General features: G+C 45.0%; 1 protein-coding gene across 8 annotated transcripts in view; it reads left to right on the forward strand.

Moving 5' to 3' along the window:
* CYFIP1 (cytoplasmic FMR1 interacting protein 1) overlaps positions 1–11,155 on the forward strand; it is a 136,550-nt gene extending 125,395 nt beyond the window's left edge. For all 8 annotated transcript variants that reach the window (XM_032776118.2, XM_075060871.1, XM_032776121.2 and 5 more), the window contains 5 exons: positions 521–593; positions 1,875–1,969; positions 3,613–3,851; positions 4,716–4,863; positions 10,419–11,155. In XM_032776118.2, the coding sequence (XP_032632009.1) occupies positions 521–593; positions 1,875–1,969; positions 3,613–3,851; positions 4,716–4,863; positions 10,419–10,583 (720 nt within the window). In that variant the 3' untranslated portion in view covers positions 10,584–11,155. The remainder of the gene's footprint in view (positions 1–520; positions 594–1,874; positions 1,970–3,612; positions 3,852–4,715; positions 4,864–10,418) is intronic.
* The last annotated feature ends 6,938 nt before the right edge of the window (positions 11,156–18,093 follow it).

Consider the following 18,093-nt stretch of genomic DNA (forward strand, 5'->3'; position numbering starts at 1 on the left):
GTTCCATGCTGGGGCACACCCCCGCTCCCCCGTCCCACCTCCTTGCCATTAGTCTCCTGCATCTGAGACTTTCTTTCTGGGAGACATGTTTCTGGGTGATAATGGGTTATGGGAACAGTGTTGGTAAAAACAAAAACATGACTCGCTGCTTTGTTCACATTTGTGTGGGTCTACACAGGATCTGTCTGCCACTTTAACACAAAACTTCGTCATTCTGCATTCATCTTTTCAATAAATAGCCTCTGTCTTTTAAGAACTGCCAGCTCTGGGTGTGAGTAGCGTTGCTGTGGCTCTTTGTGAATCCAAGGCAACCTGCAGAAGCCAAATTGCTGCTAAGTACTTCTATGAAGAGGGAGCCAAAAGCACCATGCGTTTGTTCTAACTGTAGGTGCTTGGTGCCCTCTGGTGTCAGCCACTATTTGTTATAGAATGTCCACATGGTTTTAGAAGCAGATTTTGGTGCCCTTGACATGCTGTTGTTTTTTAACTCCTAAACACTTCTTGTTCCTTTTTGTTCTAGTCGCTAGAAGAAGTGTGTGACCTGTTGCATGCTGCACCATTCCAGAATATATTGCCAAGGGTTCATGTCAAAGGTATGGGCTGGACAAGCATTTTTCCTCCAGCAGTATTACCCCCGATGTTGCTTCCTTGTTGGTGAATTCATCATTCTGACACTTCCTTTACACAAGCGCTATTCATTTGCAACGACAGCAAATTCCTGAGTATCTGCAAGCCTGAAAATGTTACAGTACACAGAATAGCAGGAGGCCAACGCCTGTTAACCAGGGCACCCTGGGGTGGGGTGATCGAGAACGCCCTGTGCAGCACACTGGTGATATGCCCACTGCTGCCTCATCCCCACTTGGTGATGAGGTTGGAGAATGCTGGACTTGTTATGAGGTCCCATCCTTCATATCAGCCTTGGCTTGTAGGTGTTCACAATAAACTTGGGGATGGGGAGGTTTAGGGCTGGATCCTGCAAGGTGCTGAGTACTGTCTCTCTGATCCAGCAAAGCACAACCACACATATGGTTGCCACAGACTTTTCACACGCTTAAATGCTTTGCTGAATTGACCCTTCCAGTCTAACTTCTTTTCTCCCCTTCCTGACTGCTGGAAGGTGAGCTGCTTCTGTTCCCCCATTTTATCCTTCTACCACTTTTTTTTTGGTCTTCCTCTTTTCCTACTTCTGCCCCACTACCAGCAGCAGTAGATCTATCTGTGCCTCTGCTCATAGGATTCACATAAATAACAAAGTGAAAGAGCCTTATCAGATTTATTGCAGTTACTCAGATCCCTGTAGACGGCCACCAGACTAACCAGATCATTGCAAATTTTATTCACCCACTCACCAGAGAACATTTCCTACTCACCAGGGGTGAGGGTTTGGGGGTTGTGTTTTTTAACCTTTCCATACCTAAAATACCTTCATTATAACCCTATCCTCTGGAGGCAAGTATTTTTCTAATGATAAGGGTGATTTTAATAGTCTTAGTATGTGTGGGAGTCAAAGTATGTTAGAGACAGCATAAGAGCCTTATTTTGAGGGCAGAAACTAGTTAATAACAAAATGAGTTTCACTACTAGTTTTTGCCTGTATAGTTAGTTTCTTTAAACTCAAATGTATAATGTAACATTGTTAAAAGAATAATCCTGTCAATGGATACTGTGCATCAAATAAAATGCATACTGAAGAAAAAGCAAGCCATTTTGAATGAAATTACCTATCAAAGGAATAATTTACACACACAACTCCTACTGTGACAAAAATAAACTGTAATAAAAACACAAATTTCTGTACTGCAATTTTCATTGTTTATAAAGTGAAGTCACCTAACTTTAAAGGATAATGTGGGGTTTTTTTTTTCTTTCAGAGGGTGAAAGACTTGATGCTAAAATGAAAAGACTAGAATCAAAATATGCTCCACTCCATCTTGTTCCTCTGATTGAAAGATTAGGAACACCCCAGGTAAAGTCTTACATTTTTTACCTCAGACATTTTATGCAGAAATATAAGTGCATAAGAAACTTGAGACCCTGACAATATTAATAGCCATGTCAGAATTACAAATGTCACACAAAAATTGTTCACACAACAGGGCCTCTAGTAAATCCATGGATTCAGTAAAGTTGGTCAGCAGCTTGTGTACACAGGTGGCTTATTGTCTGAATGTTTGGGACAGTGCAGAAGTGACATTTTAGTTTTTGGGAGAGGATTAAAGTGTTAATTTCCATGTACACTGTTGTGATATAATGTGTAAAGCAAAGGATTTGCACCCTGGGGGCTCCCAGTTCAAATTCCACCAAAAGCAACTGATTTGCTCTGTGACCTTTTAAAAAAGTCATTTGTTCTCTTGTGATTCAGTGAATAAATTGGGTAAAATCAGAACCTTTTTGGAAACCAACTGTTCTATTTGATCTGAACTTTCCTGGAAAATGAATAACCAACAGAGAACATTCTTCCTCCTCCATGCCTTGTCGGTGAGCTGCTCTCACTGTCCAGAAGCTGTTCTCCTCTGTGTCCTTGAAGAGTGTGTTTCATTCCCCATTTGCTTCAACAGCTGATAAACTGTGCTTGAGAGAGAGGAATTTGGGGGGCCAAAAGGGAATGTTGTCAAGTATAGAGTTCAGACTACTTTTAGCACCATGGGTAGAGTTAGGTGAGCTGTGCTGAGCAAGCAACTCAGTCCCTACCATGGAGAGCTTACAGTGGGAGGGCACAAGCTGGTATAATAGAGCAAGTATTGATTATAAATCTCAGTTCACTACAGGTGTACAGATCACTTCATCCTCTCTTTGAAGCACATCAGCCTCTGATAGCAGCAGGCCAGGGAGTCAGTAAAAAGTGAGGGAGGGGCCATTATCTGGGCCTGCCAGCAGACAACTGAACACGCCAATTTTTATCTTCTGACTCATTTCAGTTAAAAACAACCTTGCAAACCATGGCGCAGTACAGCAGCAGCTGACCTTTCCACTCAGCTAGCCTTTAAAAGCTTCTCTTCTGTTGAGTGGGTGAAAAAATTAACCCAGATATTTCATGGTGGTTATTTTCTGGCTTCCATCTTTCACTTGACCCTTGACACCAAGAGAATTCATGAACGTACTAAAACCTTAAAAGCACTGGTTCAAAAAGAAAAGTCAGAACTAGTGACCCAGCTAGTCATACTACTTTTGTTTAAACAACCCATTCTGAGTTCACTCGAATGCATCTGCTCCAAGGCGAAGTGCAGAACTGGAATTGGGCCATGCAGGTAAACTATGTCCACACAGCAAATTAAAGCCCATGGCTGGCCCGTGCCAGCCGACTCGGGCTCACAGGGCTTGGGCTGCGGGGCTGTTTCACTGCTGTGTAGACTTCTGGGTGGGAGAGTCCCAGAGCTTGGGCTCCAGCCTGAGCCAAGAAGTCTACACAGCTATTAAACTGCCCTACAGCCTGAGCCTCGCAAGCTGGCTGGCACAGGCAAGCCACAGGTTTTTCTTTGCTGTGTTTTTAATCACCCGAATATATCTTCGTCCTGCACTAATATAAGGCTTTCAGACAGAAACCATACCTCCCCCATAACTAATCTGAAATGCTGTTTGTCACTTTTTATTTCCTCCTCTCAATCTTAGCAAATTGCAATAGCAAGGGAAGGAGATTTGCTGACCAAGGAACGCCTCTGCTGTGGCCTATCCATGTTTGAGGTCATCTTGACCAGGATTCGGACCTTCCTGGATGACCCAATCTGGCGTGGACCCCTTCCCAGCAATGGTGTGATGCATGTGGATGAATGTGTGGAGTTTCACCGTCTCTGGAGTGCGATGCAGTTTGTGTACTGCATTCCTGTGGGAACACACGAGTTTACTGTGGAGTACGTATCGTAGGCTGCCAATTATGCACTTGTTTGCAACAGTACTTCCTTGTATTTCCCAGCTAGAAGTGGGGATACAAAACATAATGCTGGTGTTCCTATTTCTGAGAGAGTTCAGTGAGACAAGCATAGAACAAGGGACTGAGAGGGCCTGTTAGCACAGGAACACAGATATTAATTGTATCTTTTAAAAATCATGTCTTTTAAATACGTTGGTACATAATAAAAGGTCCCATAAGGAAGAGATCCTAGCATACACCTCTCAACACCAGTGATGCTTACCCCACTACAGTTGCTGAATTTAAGTAAAATAACTTTTATAAGTAATTTATCAGGTACTTGCTTATTTTCTGTGAGTTATCAGCAGGAATGAGCATTCAGAAGTTAATGTCCTGCAATCTTCAGTTCTTTAGTTTTTAGCATTATGTTTGTCAGTTTTCAGAAGGAAAGATTGAGCTATAATTTGCCTGTCACTGGCCAGGTGTTGATGGGAAGTCTTAGGACATTGCTTCCCTTAATGCACAAAGACCAAATAAATGTGATGGTGTGGCACTGTCAAGTTTGTTCTGTTGATTAATGTGACAGTAGCACTACTGCAGAGTAATATTTTTGGAAGAACTCAAAATTGGATAAAGATTTTTAGCATTTCTAGTGCTTGCAGTTTGTAAACATTGTTAATTAAATAGAAAATGGTCCTAAAAGACAGGGTTTTAAACCTCAGCCTGGAAAACACCTTACGCATAGTTTTTTAGACTCCTATTTTTTAAAGAGAAAATGTCTAATGACTCAGTATTTCATGCTAACTGGTTCTTAGGAGTTTTAGGTGAAATACACAATTTTCATAGACTTTGTACTCTATTACAGACAGTGCTTTGGAGATGGGCTCCACTGGGCTGGCTGTATGATCATTGTGCTTTTGGGACAGCAGCGTTGCTTTGATGTGTTGGATTTCTGCTACCATTTACTGAAAGTACAAAAACATGATGGCAAAGATGAGGTCATCAAGAATGTGGTATGTTGAAAACATTGGGTTTGTACACATTGCAATGACTTGTATGAAAAAACTGGAATTATTTGCATGCGGCTGCATGGTATCTGTAACCATCACTGTTTAAAGTGGAGTCAAAGCCCAAGATTATGCCGTACAGCATTTGCTAGTAGCACCCTATTTTAGGGTTAGGATTTTAATTGAACCAACCTTTACCTTTCATTGTGACATGGGTTTTTCTTACATTTAATGAAACAGATGGTGCCATATAGATGCATATATGTACCTTTAGAACAGGGCTAGTCTTACTGAAGTTCTAATCTCTATGTCCAAGGCCTATTTCTGGAATTCTGATAAGCAAAGTAGATCTTTAAAAACAAAATTTTAAGTGGACTTCTGCATCTACCACTGGTTGGGAAACATTCATAACTTATCCAGACCAGACTCCACCATTGGGGCAGACTTAAGAGAGTTGGCACTGTTTCCTCCTTCCATTACATAAGGTGGTCATACTGGGTCAGAGCACTGGTCCATCCAGCCCTGTAGCGGGGCAGTGGGATATCCCACAGCCCCGCTGCAGGACAAACCTTTCCCAACCCCGCTGTGGGCGGGGTCACCGGGGCCTGCGCCCGCCCCTCAGAGGTCACGGCGCAAACCTGGAAGTACAAAAGCTGACCCGCAGAACTCAGTGGACCCCCAGCTCCCGCAGAGGCCTGCGGCCCCTGCTCGCCGATGCTCACGCCCGGCCAGCTGAGCCTGCCCCGCACTTGCTACCCTGAGGAGGCCTGGCTGGGACCGCCCCGCTCCAGCTACCCTGAGGACCTGCTGAACCCACTTGTGAACACTTACCCCGAGGAGCCGATTGTGGTTGACCCCTCTGCTGACACGATGACGACTCAGGTACTCGATAAGGGGGAGAGTGGAAGTGGCCCGGGGGTAGCTCACCCCAGTCTGGCTGCAGCACTGCCAGAACCAATGTCAGTGTGTTGAGGCTTGGATCCCCACTGACAGCAGCGACTCCACGCCGCTGCTAGGGCCCCGGGCCGGGACGCAGTGGAGTGGGAGGGCCTTGTCCCCCCCCCGCCACCCAACTCTTGGGTGGCAGGATCCCCCTTTTCCCCTGCTCTGAGGAGCCCGAAAGCCATCTACTGACTTGCTGTGTTTGCTGCCCCGCCCTGACGTAAGGGCCGGGCCTAGAACTGTTACTGCTCAGCTCTGTCTAAGGGCCAGAACCTATTGACTTACTGTGCTTGCTGCTCAGCCCTGCCTAAGGACCCGAGTGTAATGGCTCACGTTGGTTGTTGCCCCGCCCTGACCAGGGCCCAGGCTTAAGGCTACTGACAGCGAGGGGGGGGGGGAGCGAACCCCTCCCCCCCGAGACATGGATCTGTCCCAGCTCTTCGCCTTTTTGACAGAGCCAGGAGCGACAGAAGGTGGCCCAGCAGCAGGAGCAGCAGGCCACCCAGCTCCAGCAGCAACAACAGCTGTTCGAACAGCTAGGAGCCCAGCAGCCACAGCTGGTTCAGAATTTGACCACCCAGCACCAGGACTTTGAGCAAAAATGCTTACAGCAGTTCACGACGGCGCTGTCCTGACCTGCAAACCCCCAGCCAGGAGGCCCGGAGGGGACTCATCGGCTAAACCTGCCTGTAAGGCTAACCAAGTTGGGCCCACTAGATGACCCCGAGGCCTTCCTCGTGACGTTCGAAAGGGTGGCCCAGGTCGCTGGGTGGGCCCCTGACCAGTGGGCCACCCTCCTGGCCCCTTACTTGACCGGAACGGCACAATCCGCATATCAGGGTTTATTGATAGAGGCCAGGAACTATACCCGGGTAAAGGCGGCAATTTTGGACGCTCCGGACGTCAGCCCTGAAACCTTTCACCAGCGGTTCCGGAGTCTCGCCTACGATGCTGGCGCCCGGCCCCTGCTGGTGGCGTAGCAGCTGAGAGACCTATGCAAGAGATGGCTACAGCCGGACCGGCGGAGCCCCGAAGAGCTCCTGGAACAGGTTATTTTGGGGCAGTTCCTCCACATCCTCCCACTGTGGGGAAGAGCCTGGGTTCTCCGGCACCAGCCCCCACCGTGGCCACCACCATCGCCCTCATGGAAAACTTCCTTGCGAGGGAAAACTCACCCAGACCGGGAACGCGAGACCGTCCTCCAGGGCTTGAGCGCCCCAACTCCGAGCGACGAGCGAACACCCGCAGCAACCTGCGGACACCCCCGTGGAGTCAGGAACCCCGGGCTCAGCGGCCCGATGGGCCCCCTCGGCAAACTCCTGCAGGCAGCGGACCCGGGACCGGCCGCACCCCGCGGAGCCCTGCTGCGAGCCCAAAAGGTGGTGCGAACTGACCGGGATGATGCAAAATTGGGCCCTGTTTCTTCTGCTGGAGGCAGATGGATTGCAGCTTTGGGCACGTCTGCACTGGCGAGATACGCACCCGAGGGCTGCAGGCCACTAAAATCACCGTGCCCGTAACCTTCGGGGACTGCCAGATGCGAGCCCTGATTGACTTGGGCTGCAGACAGACGCTTGTCCGCCAGAACCTCCGCGTCCCTGAAGACCCCCACCTGGGAACTGTATGCTTGCAGTGTATTCATGGTGACGTCCGACCGTATGCGAGCGCCCGGGTTCCCCTTATGGTAGGGGGAGTCACACGAACCCTCGTGGTCGGTCTGACCCCATGGCTCGCTTACCCCGTGATCCTCAGGCGGGACGGGCCGGAGTTTGTGGGCGTCCTGCGGGCACACACCCGGAAGAACCCTGAGGTCACCCCCGTCTTCGAAGGGGACCGCCCCGAGGATCCGGCTGAGGAGGCAAGGCTAGAGAGCCAGGACGTCTCGTCAGGGGACCTCCTGCTGATGCCAGTTGATAACCCCGTGATTGACACAGATTTTTGCCGGGACCAGTGGGAGGACCCCACCCTGGGCCGGGCATATGAGCAGCTCGCGGCGGTCAACGGCACCCTGCTTGATCCCGCCCGGGCCAAAAGCTGGTCCCACTTCAATCTGCGGCATGACCGTCTCTATCGGGTGGATCAGGACTCCCGCACTGGGGAACTACAAACTCAACTGTTGGTGCCTCAGTGCCACCGATGGGCGGTAATGAGGCTTGCCCACAATGTCCCAGCGGCCGGGCACCTAGGCCAGGAAAAGACCCTCGCCCAGATCTTATCCTGGTTTTTCTGGCCTGGGGTGCATCAGGAGGTGTGGAACTATTGCAACTCCTGTCCAGCATGCCAGCTGGCGGCCCCCTCCCGGACGGCCCCAGACCCCCTCATACCGCTGCCCATCATGGAGAAGCCATTTGAGTGGGTGGCGATGGATGGACTTGGTAGAACCCCTCCCGAGAAGCCGGGCTGGGTTTCTCTACATCTTAGTCATCGTGGACTATGCCACCCGCTTCCCTGAAGCTGTCCCGCTCCGGAGCATCACAGCGAGGGCCACTGCCGATGAACTGGTCAAGGTCTTTGCCCGCGTAGGCCTGCCCCGGGAAATCCTTACCGACCAGGGTACCAACTTTACTTCCCGGCTGCTGCGGCAGATCTGTGGACTCCTTGGGATCAAGCAGCTACACACCTCAGTGTACCACCCACAAACCGACGGCCTGGTGGAGCAATTTAACCGCACCCAGAACCAATGTCAGTGTGTTGAGGCTTGGATCCCCACTGACAGCAGCGACTCCATGCCGCTGCTAGGGCCCCAGGCCGGAACGCAGTGGAGTGGGAGGGCCTGCGTCCCCCCCGCCACCCAACTCTTGGTTGGCAGGCTCCCCCTTTTCCCCTGCTCTGAGGAGGCTGAAAGCCACCTATTGACTTGCTGTGTTTGCTGCCCCGCCCTGACCTAAGGGCCCGAGCGTAGTGGCTCACGTTGGTTGTTGCCCTGCCTGGACCAGGGCTTGGGCTTAAGGCTACGGACAGTGAGGTGGGTGGGATATCCCACAGCCCCGCTGCGGGACAAGCCCCCAGTATCCTTCTTTTGGCAGTGGCCAATGCCAGGTGCCCCAGAGGGGATGAACAGAACAGGTAATCATTGAGTGATACATCCCATCACCCATTTCAAGCTTCTGGCAAACAGAGACTAGGGCCACTATCCCTGCCTATCCTGGCTAATAACCATTGATGGACCTATCCTCCAGGAACTTACCTAGTTCTTTTTTTAACCCTGTTATAATCTTGGCCTTCAGAACATCCTCTGGTAAAGAGTTCCAGATGTTGACTGTGCATTGTGTGAAGAAATACTTCCGTTTGTTTGAAATCTGCTGCCTATTAATTTAGTGATCCCTAGTTTTTATTATGAGTAAATAACACTTTATTTACTTTCTCCACATCAGTCATGATTTCATGGACCTCTATCATATCCACCCCCTGCTCCCACTCATCTCTTTTCCAAGCTGTAAAGTCCCAGTCTTATTTATCTCTCCTCATATGGAAGCTGTCTCTTTTCTGTTCTTTTTCCAGTTCCAATACATCATTTTTGACATAGGGCAACCCAATCTGCATGCAGTATACAAGATGTGGGCATACCATGGATTTATATAGAGGCAATATGATATTTTCTGTCTTTTTAGCTATCCCTTTCTTAATGATTCCCAACATTCTGCTTGCTTTTTTGCTGCCGCTGTATATTGCTTGGATGTTTTCAGAGAACTATCCACAATGACTCCAAGATCTCTTTCTTGTGTGGTAACAGCTAATTTAGACCCCATCGTTTTATATATATATAATTGGGATTATGTTTTCCAATGTGCATTACTTTGCATTTATCAACATAGAATTTCATCTACCATTTTGTTGCCCAGTCACCCAGTTTTGTTAGATCCCTTTGTAATTCTTTGCAGTCTGCAGTGGACTTACCTATCTTGAATAGTTTTGAATGATCAGTGAATTTCACCACCTCACAGTTTGCCCCTTTTTCCAGATAATTTATGACTCTGTTGAATAGCACTGGTCCCAGTACAGACCCCTGGGAGACACCACTATTTACCTCTCTCCATTCTGAAACTGACCATTTATTTCTACCCTTTTTCTACCTTTTAACCAGTTACTGATCCAGGAGAGGACCTTCCCTCTTATCCCATGACAGCTTACTTTGCTTAGGAGCCTTTGGTGAGGGACCTTATCAAAGGCTTCTTGAAAATCTAAGTATACTATATCCACTGGATTCCCCCTTGTCCACCTGCTTGTTGATCCCCTCAAAGAATTCTAGTAGATGGGTGAGACCTGATTTCCTTTTACAAAAACCATGTTGACGCTTTCTCAACAACTTGTATTCATCTGTGTAACAATTCTGTTCTTTACTCTAGTTTTAACCAATTTGCCCAGTACTGAAGTTAGGCTGATTGGCCTGTAATTGTCAGGCTCGCCTGTGGAGCCTTTAATTAAAATTGGCAGTCATTTAAAGTGTCAAGAAACTTTGTCTCATACTTATAGCCAGAGTCAACCAGACTGGTTCATGAGGTGCTGAATTGGCAGAAGACTACTGGGTTGAGGCAGTTGCTCTCATTGGTTTTATCAAAGGCTGGTTCTGATTTTAATCTCAAAACTTCTTTTCTGAATGTATGTTTTTGACATTGCAGCCTTTGAAGAAAATGGTTGAGAGAATTCGCAAATTCCAGATCCTGAACAATGAGATAATTACTATTTTGGACAAGTACATGAAGTCTGGTGATGGAGAAGGTACACCAGTGGAACATGTGCGCTGCTTCCAGCCACCTATCCATCAGTCTCTGGCCAGCAACTAAGTGTGGAGAGAGACCCTTGCTTTTTACTTTAGTGGCAGTACTTTTGCACCTAGTTAAGCTATAAGCTTAAGAGGAGAAAAACCCTTGTAAGGAATATACCCTAATCTGTGTTTCGGTATTTCCTGTGCCTTTTGAATGGTGATGCTTTGACATTTTCAGTCTCCAAGCACAATAACTATATACAGTCCATACTTATTTTTCTAGATTAAACTTTTATATACTTTGATAAAAAGCCTGCAATGTAAAAAAAAAAAAAAAAAACTTATTGTCTTACAAACCCCTCTGTATCCCTCGCCTGATGTGATCATTTTCAACTGGATTGATTCAAACTGTTTTTCCCTCATCTGTGAAAATATTAGGGTGGTTAAAAAAATTTTTTGTAGAAACGTTTTTTAAAAATTGTTTATGTATTAGAAAAGCATTAATTAATTGCTTGCTTACTCTTTATAAAAAGAAGGTTCCTGCTGGTGCTTTGTGAATAATTTTTTTAATCAGTTTAATTTTGCTAGGAAAAAAAATCAAATTGCATTGTGTGATTAGTGATTATGGAAATAAAGGCTAATTAATTAAAATTCTCACTTTTTAAGCAATGATTCTTTGGAGGTGGTTGATACTCAGAACTCTTCTTACAAGAATCAGTTTAATGCAGTAGCACGGTGGTGCTGGGGGGGCTGTTCATTCTTTTGAAAACTTGTATCATACAGAACTCACTTTCTGGTGTGAGGTTATTAAAAATCAAAAAGTCATCTTTCCAAATTGATAAGCAATCCCTATTTAAAGTGATCTTTTGAAATGGATCCTTGCATACGGTGAACTGTTGTAGCCTATATCACCACACTTAGATTTAATGATAATCATTACTATAAGGGAGAATATTTAAATTGTGACCCCTGCCTTAGTAAAATTTGTAAAACTTCTTTGGCAATTGTACAATCTGAATTAAAGCTACATGATTAGGCACACCTGGAAAGTGGTTAAGACTTGTTGCTGTCTGACTGGTGAACAATACAAGACTTAAGGGTGTTATGTCTTTGTCACATTTTACAGTCTCCACAAATACTCTTCCAACAGCTGTAACAGCATGTAAGATGTTCCTAGAGTGGCATGAATGGCTAATGATCTATGTCTTGGATAGAGGTTACATCTGCAGTACGTACCCAGCATGCTATAAGAACATCTGAGGATACAACCCTTTACACCAATGATGGAAGAGAGCAAAACAAAGGGACAAAGTAAAATTCTAGTGCATCCTCTCCCTGGACTGCCTGCACACCATGACCTATGCCCCTGCTTTCAAGTCCTGACTTCTTTGAAAAGCTGGGAGCCAGTAGGAATGAGTCCAGAAATGGTGTGGAAGTGATAGTGAGCTAGGCAGGGGGATGAGGCTAGTGGTTAAGAAGACATTGAGACAGTCTTAAATAGCTGTAGGAGAAATTTTTTCTTAGGGGAACAGAAACTAGAAAGAAAGAAGACTATACTAGTTTTTAGTAATTCTGTGTAGGAAAGAGGATGGGAGCATTTTAAGAACTGGTTACTCACAAACTTGCATCAGAATAACTAAATTGGATTTAATCAGCTCCTTTTTTTCAGTGCATCTAGTCATATGAGCTGTTGCTTTTAACTTTTCTGAGGAAACAGGAGGGTAATTCACCTGCAGCAGTTCTCTTATTTTGCATACCCTCTCTATGCAGTAACACACTACCTTGGTACTATGGCCACAAAAACCCTTAGAGAGAGTTAGTCTCTAGATCTCTCTCAGTGCTGTGCTTTGCACCTCAAAATTCTACTGGACTTTCTAATCAGTTCTTTAGCTCTTCAAAGTATTGTACCAACACCAATCCTGATCGCTCAAAGATAGAGAGGAGGCAATGTTCCATTTCACCAATACTTAAACTGGCACGTTAAGTGACTTGCCTGAAATGCACTATAGTTCAAGTAAGCCCCTACTCAGAGAACAGTTTTAATCCTAGTTCTGGCTCTGACTTGCTCTGTGACACCTTAAGTAGGCTTTGACTTTCCTAAGAATTTGTGTGTGTATGTCTGTTAAAATCCTTGTGTGGACAAGACAAAATGCAATTCCTACATATTAACTGGCAATGGTAAGTCCTAGGAGGGACCCTCTAGTTTCCTTCAACCAACTACTGTGTTAAACTGCAACTTGCCTTGTCCACACTAAGATTTGAGTAGGTTTTAAAAACACACACAGTGTAGGCACAAGTAAAACGTCAAAAGCACCTTAAGCTCGATCTTCAAAATTGACAAACTTTTAAGGGCCTAAGTCCCAGTAAAACAAGCGTTTGCACACACAATAGCACTAACTATACTGGTACAGCTAAAACAGTACAACCCACTTATGGGTTGACTAGGGGTAGTAGATGCTACAGTAATATAAAAAGTGCTTAAAGCTTATTCCCCTTCCTATACAGGAATAAGCTATACCAAGATAAGGCATCTTTTTAACTGGTAAAACTGCATCTACACTAGGGTTTGTACCAGTTGAACTATCCCAAACCAAAACAGTTGTGTGTTCGTGGACCAGGTCTTTTAACAATAGAATTTAAGCTCTTAAGTCACTTGTGTGCTTTTGGGACTTCTGCCTTCAACCTCTAAATGTCTTTCTTCATCTGCAAAATGAGGGTAAGTGGGCAAGTTCTTCAAGTAGATCTGCATATTCCCATGTCTGGGTATTACACTGCCTAGTGGTGCCTCATGGTGGAACCTTGTGCAACCAGTTCTTATCATTAGAGCACTCCTTCCCCCTCCTGCAGCTCCCCTCAGCACCCCTAAACATTGAGTGTGAGGTTCTAGGTGAGTCACAGCCCCCGCAACTACTACAGTTATTCCCAGTTGCTGTGACAAAATAAAATGAACCGCTTTGGTCCATTCAGATCCAGGCTTTTCTTCATTCTTAGTATCTTGATAGCTGTAGTTTATAGTTGACTGACAGAGTTGTATAGCTGGTACCTCAGTTCTGGGTTATGGTGGAACTGAAGGAGCTGGTATTCAAGAGGTGCGCTTCATGGCTCGCTGTCTTTCTGGCATTGGGTGACTACATTACCTGAATTACTTGGGTAAGGAACACACTCCTGCATGTTCTATCTGTTGGATTTTCATGCCCAGACCTCACCAGGAAAGGCAGAAGAGATTGTAACTGCTTCTTCCTAAAGAGGTATGAGGCTCCAGGCACTCATCTGATCCAAGGCCTGAGACACCTGCTTTGGCTCCTGTGACTTCTTCCAGCAAGTCAAAAGCACCTCAAAAGGTTCCAGAAAACTGGAACTTTATTGGGTACTACTCCAGATCCTGTGGCTCAGGCAGTCAGTTTTGAAGGCACTGTTGGTGGAGAAAGGCCAAACCACCTGCCTTTGAACTTGAGTCATGTTTACTCCAGCTGTGTTGGTTCCAAAAAAGGCAACAAGGGAGAAGACTGACATTGTTAGATGCGACAAGGTGAGGGATACGATATCTTTTGTTGGACCATCTTCTATTGGTGAGAGAGAGACAGACAGACAGACAAGCTTTCAAGCTATACGGAGCTCTTCTTCAAGGTTACGCTATTAAAATCTCAGATCACACATTAGATTTGTTGGATCCGTCCAACTCTGTCATGGGCCCTCCGGCTCAGCTCCAAAATCCGAGCCCGTTTCAGCTTCAACTTTGAGAACCAGTGGTATTTCACTGGATTTTGTACTATCTTGCTCTTCAGCTCCAACCTCTTCTCTGGTTCTGGGTCCCTCTTCAATCTTATGTAGACCCTTACTTTAGTGGCAGATGTTCACTGTTTGGCTTCTGAGCAGTCTTCTGATCTGAGTAAGAAATAGACGATCTTGAGGAAGAGAGGCTAATGTTTGTCTTCACCTGAAAAAAAGAAGAGCAAGAGATTATTAGTCTCTCCTCTGATCTGTCTAGACTTCGTCCTCCAAAGTCTCCATGAAAAGTTTTCTCCGTTTATTTCTCTCCATCCTCCAGGACCATTGCTCTCATCTGTGTGGTCCAGCGCAGAGCTGAGGCTGGATCCATGTTTAGAGGAGGATAAAAGAAGAGAACCTATTTCCTCCTGGTTCATGCCTCCTTTTGCTCCTCTTCCTCCTCCTGTGGATTTGTTCCCAGATCCAAGTTGCTGGGGAGTGACAGTCCTGAGCTCTATGATTGTCATCCTTGTAGATGGAGAGGGGATGTTTCAGCTGTATTGAATCTGGCAGCTGAGAAATCCTTGGACTCAGTTCCACTGGATCCATTTGCATCTCAGGCAGTGGCACCTGATACTCTATCAGAAGAGGAAGATGAGATTGTATGGTCTTGTTCAAAAACACCTGAGAGACTACAACCCTGATTTAATCACCAGATGAGCGTCCGTCTCTTCCCATTCCGAGGACACTCTACAGTTCCATGATCTGGTGGGTCACACAGCATCCATATTGAATTTACCTTCAGTAGCTGTGGAGGAGACCTCCCATCCTGTGTTTGACATTCTTGGGGATACCTTCAAGAGCAGGATATCCTTACCAATTCTCAATGGCCTGCTGCAGCCTGCTAGGCTTTTAAAAGGAAGGAGTTGACCAATTTCCAAGATGACAGACAAATTCTATCAGACACAAAACCTGAGTGTTTTTTATATTTTCACACATCCTGAGCCTCACGCTCAATCTGTTCAGAGATGCTGAGGGAAGGAATCAAAGGGGACATCAAGTGCAATACCAATACCCATAATACACAGTCTCATCTTGAAGTCCTGTTACAAGTAATCTGCTGTCATTTACTCATCTATAATTCCTCTTGTAGCTTTTCCATGCCTTACAGCCAAAAACATTTGAGGCCTTTCATGGTTTCACCTACCCAAGCAAGGCTCTGTCACCCATACCTTAAGTATAAGCCCCTTCAGCTGTTGCTCTCCTTTTATCTTGGCTTTATCCTATGATTTCCCACCTTTTGCTTCATTTTTTGTTGCGCTTTGGATCTGGAAAGAGAGAAGAAACAAGTCATTAAAAGGCATAGGATACAAGAAATGAGGCACAGGTGAAGCACTTCCAGAAAAAAGGAGCCAGTGAATTAGAGGAAAGGACTAGTGTCTTTAATTCAGCACTTGACTGACATGGAGCCATCAGATCTGTAAAGGGAGCCTACTGTGTAGCCTTCCATTTGTAAGGCAGAAGAAGAATGTACAATATTTACATTTCACAGAGGTAAGTTCCTAACTGCACACACTATGTGCAAATTACAAGAATAGAATTTGGTTCATTCCTCTCTGCCCCAATGAGAATTGAGCCCTGCTCTAAACTACAAAATTACTTTGGTGTAACTGTATCACTGAGGGGTGTAACTAATCCACCCTGCCTGAGCGACATAGCATTGTCTACAGCAGTGCTTAGGTCAGTATAACTATGTCGGCGAGAAAGCTTCTCCTGCTGACAACTACTGCCTCTCTGAGGTGGAGTTATTACGCCAACAGGAGACTGCTCTCCTGTTGGCTTAAAGCATCTTCACCAGAAGTGCTATAGGGGCAAAGCTTCACTGCTGTAAATTTGTAGGGTAGACATGCCCTGAGACTTACAAACAAGGCACTTAATATCTGTAAAGTGTAGTACACATTCTTGAGTCATAGCAAGTGAGGGTTGTAAGGCTTCAAACTGCACATTAAACTGTAAGTACGAAACAAAGGGATATAGTCAATAACTAAAACCCTACCCAACCAAGGTGCTGTCAAAGTGCATTTTGGTGTGTATTTTTAATTAACTGAATTGTACCCCATTTATTAATGCTCCTTATGTAAATAAATATTTCAAACATTTCAATTCAGCTACAATTGGTGAAAATACCTTGGTTTATTGCTTGTCCAGTAATGCTCAAACTTTAAAGGGGCTACTATAGGCATTTGATTATCTTTTTTCCATGAATGTAATAGGCTCAAAACAATCTACTTTTCAACTGTCATACTTGTAGACACAGTTTTGGTCTGTAAAGTCAGTTTCCATTTAAGCTACTTTGAATGAGAGTTATTCAGCAGTACTTTTATCTTGTTTTTCTCCTAATCAGGAGTGTCCCACTTAATAGCAGTTTGAGCATTGGCCTACTAAACCCAGGGTTGCGAGTTCAATCCTTGAGGGGGCCTCTTAGGGATCTGGGACAAGAATCTGTCTGGGGATTGGTCCTGCTTTGAGCAGGGGGTTGGACTAGACGACCACCTGAGGTCCCTTCCAATCCTGATATTCTATAGCACTATTAACATTTAAGTGATTGGCAAGTTATTTCTAAGGGACAAAGAGCTTCAAATAGGGGAAACAGGGACATGCTGCATTCCAGAGTTAAAGATATGAAATAACTTTATAAAACAAAACTATGTCATAACAAAATGTACACAGAATCAAGTGTTGATATTGCCTATGATGGGAACTGTGTTCCTTGTAGCAAGAAGCTGTGTGTCTTATTAGAGCCATCCCTGAGTTCTCTCCAAGAGGTTGGAACTATTTTTTAACAAAGTTTGTTCATCTTTATTACCTGCCCACTAAAACTACAGTAATGCACTCTCCTTAGAGAAGGTCTTTGGCTATCACTAAAATCAGTGAATGAACTGGGCACCAGTTACCTGAGAGATGACCACATCTTAAATCTTAACTGTGAGTCACTGCACTAGTTATCTGATATCTTGCTCATTGTTGGCAATGACCTTTCCAAGGCTGCCGCAGGACTTTTGAATTGGATGGTTCTCACTCCCACTGACTGAGACATGATATCAAGTGCATTCAAACACTGTAATTGACCCTTTATAAATTCTCCCCCCTACACTACATCCATTTAACCTAATACTACTAGTGCTAGCTTTGCATTTCCACAAATAAAATACACTTCTGTGCAGAACTGCAGCTCTGGGAAGCTTTGACATAACAGTAGTTCAAGCCTGCAAATGGTCTTGGCAGGACAACTCCTAACTGTCTAGGGTTTTATTTGTTTCTCAAGAAAATGACATCCTGCAAGTGTTCAGTTGTTGCTGACAGAGTAAAAACCCACTACAAGACAGTGAGTTTGATTTGTCTGGGGGGAGAGAATACACATCTGACAAATAATCTAATTTTTCTTATCAGTGTATAAGTGATGGAAATCCTTTTTCATTAGTACTTACCTTTTACATTTACTTAACTTTTGATATTCAGTTGATCTTGAAGATTTGCTAGGTTATACAATTTCCTTTCCCTCTGAAGTATAATCAAACAATTTAGAAACTCTTTAAATCAGTTTAAATAAAAACAAACCATTCTGAATGTATACTGCCTGAGTCTTTACTGTTTCAAATTTACTAATGCCTCAGTAGTAGTAATCAGTGTAACTAGTTTAATTATATGCTTTCCAGAAGTGCTGTAGCCAGCCAGTTTAGTGACATCCACTGTAAATTGCTCCCTACACCTTTCAGTGCATTCCAGATTAATAGTCTTACTCTTCCATATGCTGAAACAGACATGATGAATATTCATTATGCAAAAGATTTAGGTTCATGTCAATGGGCTTACCACCAATG

This window comes from Chelonoidis abingdonii, chromosome 1, assembly GCF_003597395.2.
Source record: "Chelonoidis abingdonii isolate Lonesome George chromosome 1, CheloAbing_2.0, whole genome shotgun sequence".
NCBI lineage: Eukaryota > Metazoa > Chordata > Testudines > Testudinidae > Chelonoidis > Chelonoidis abingdonii.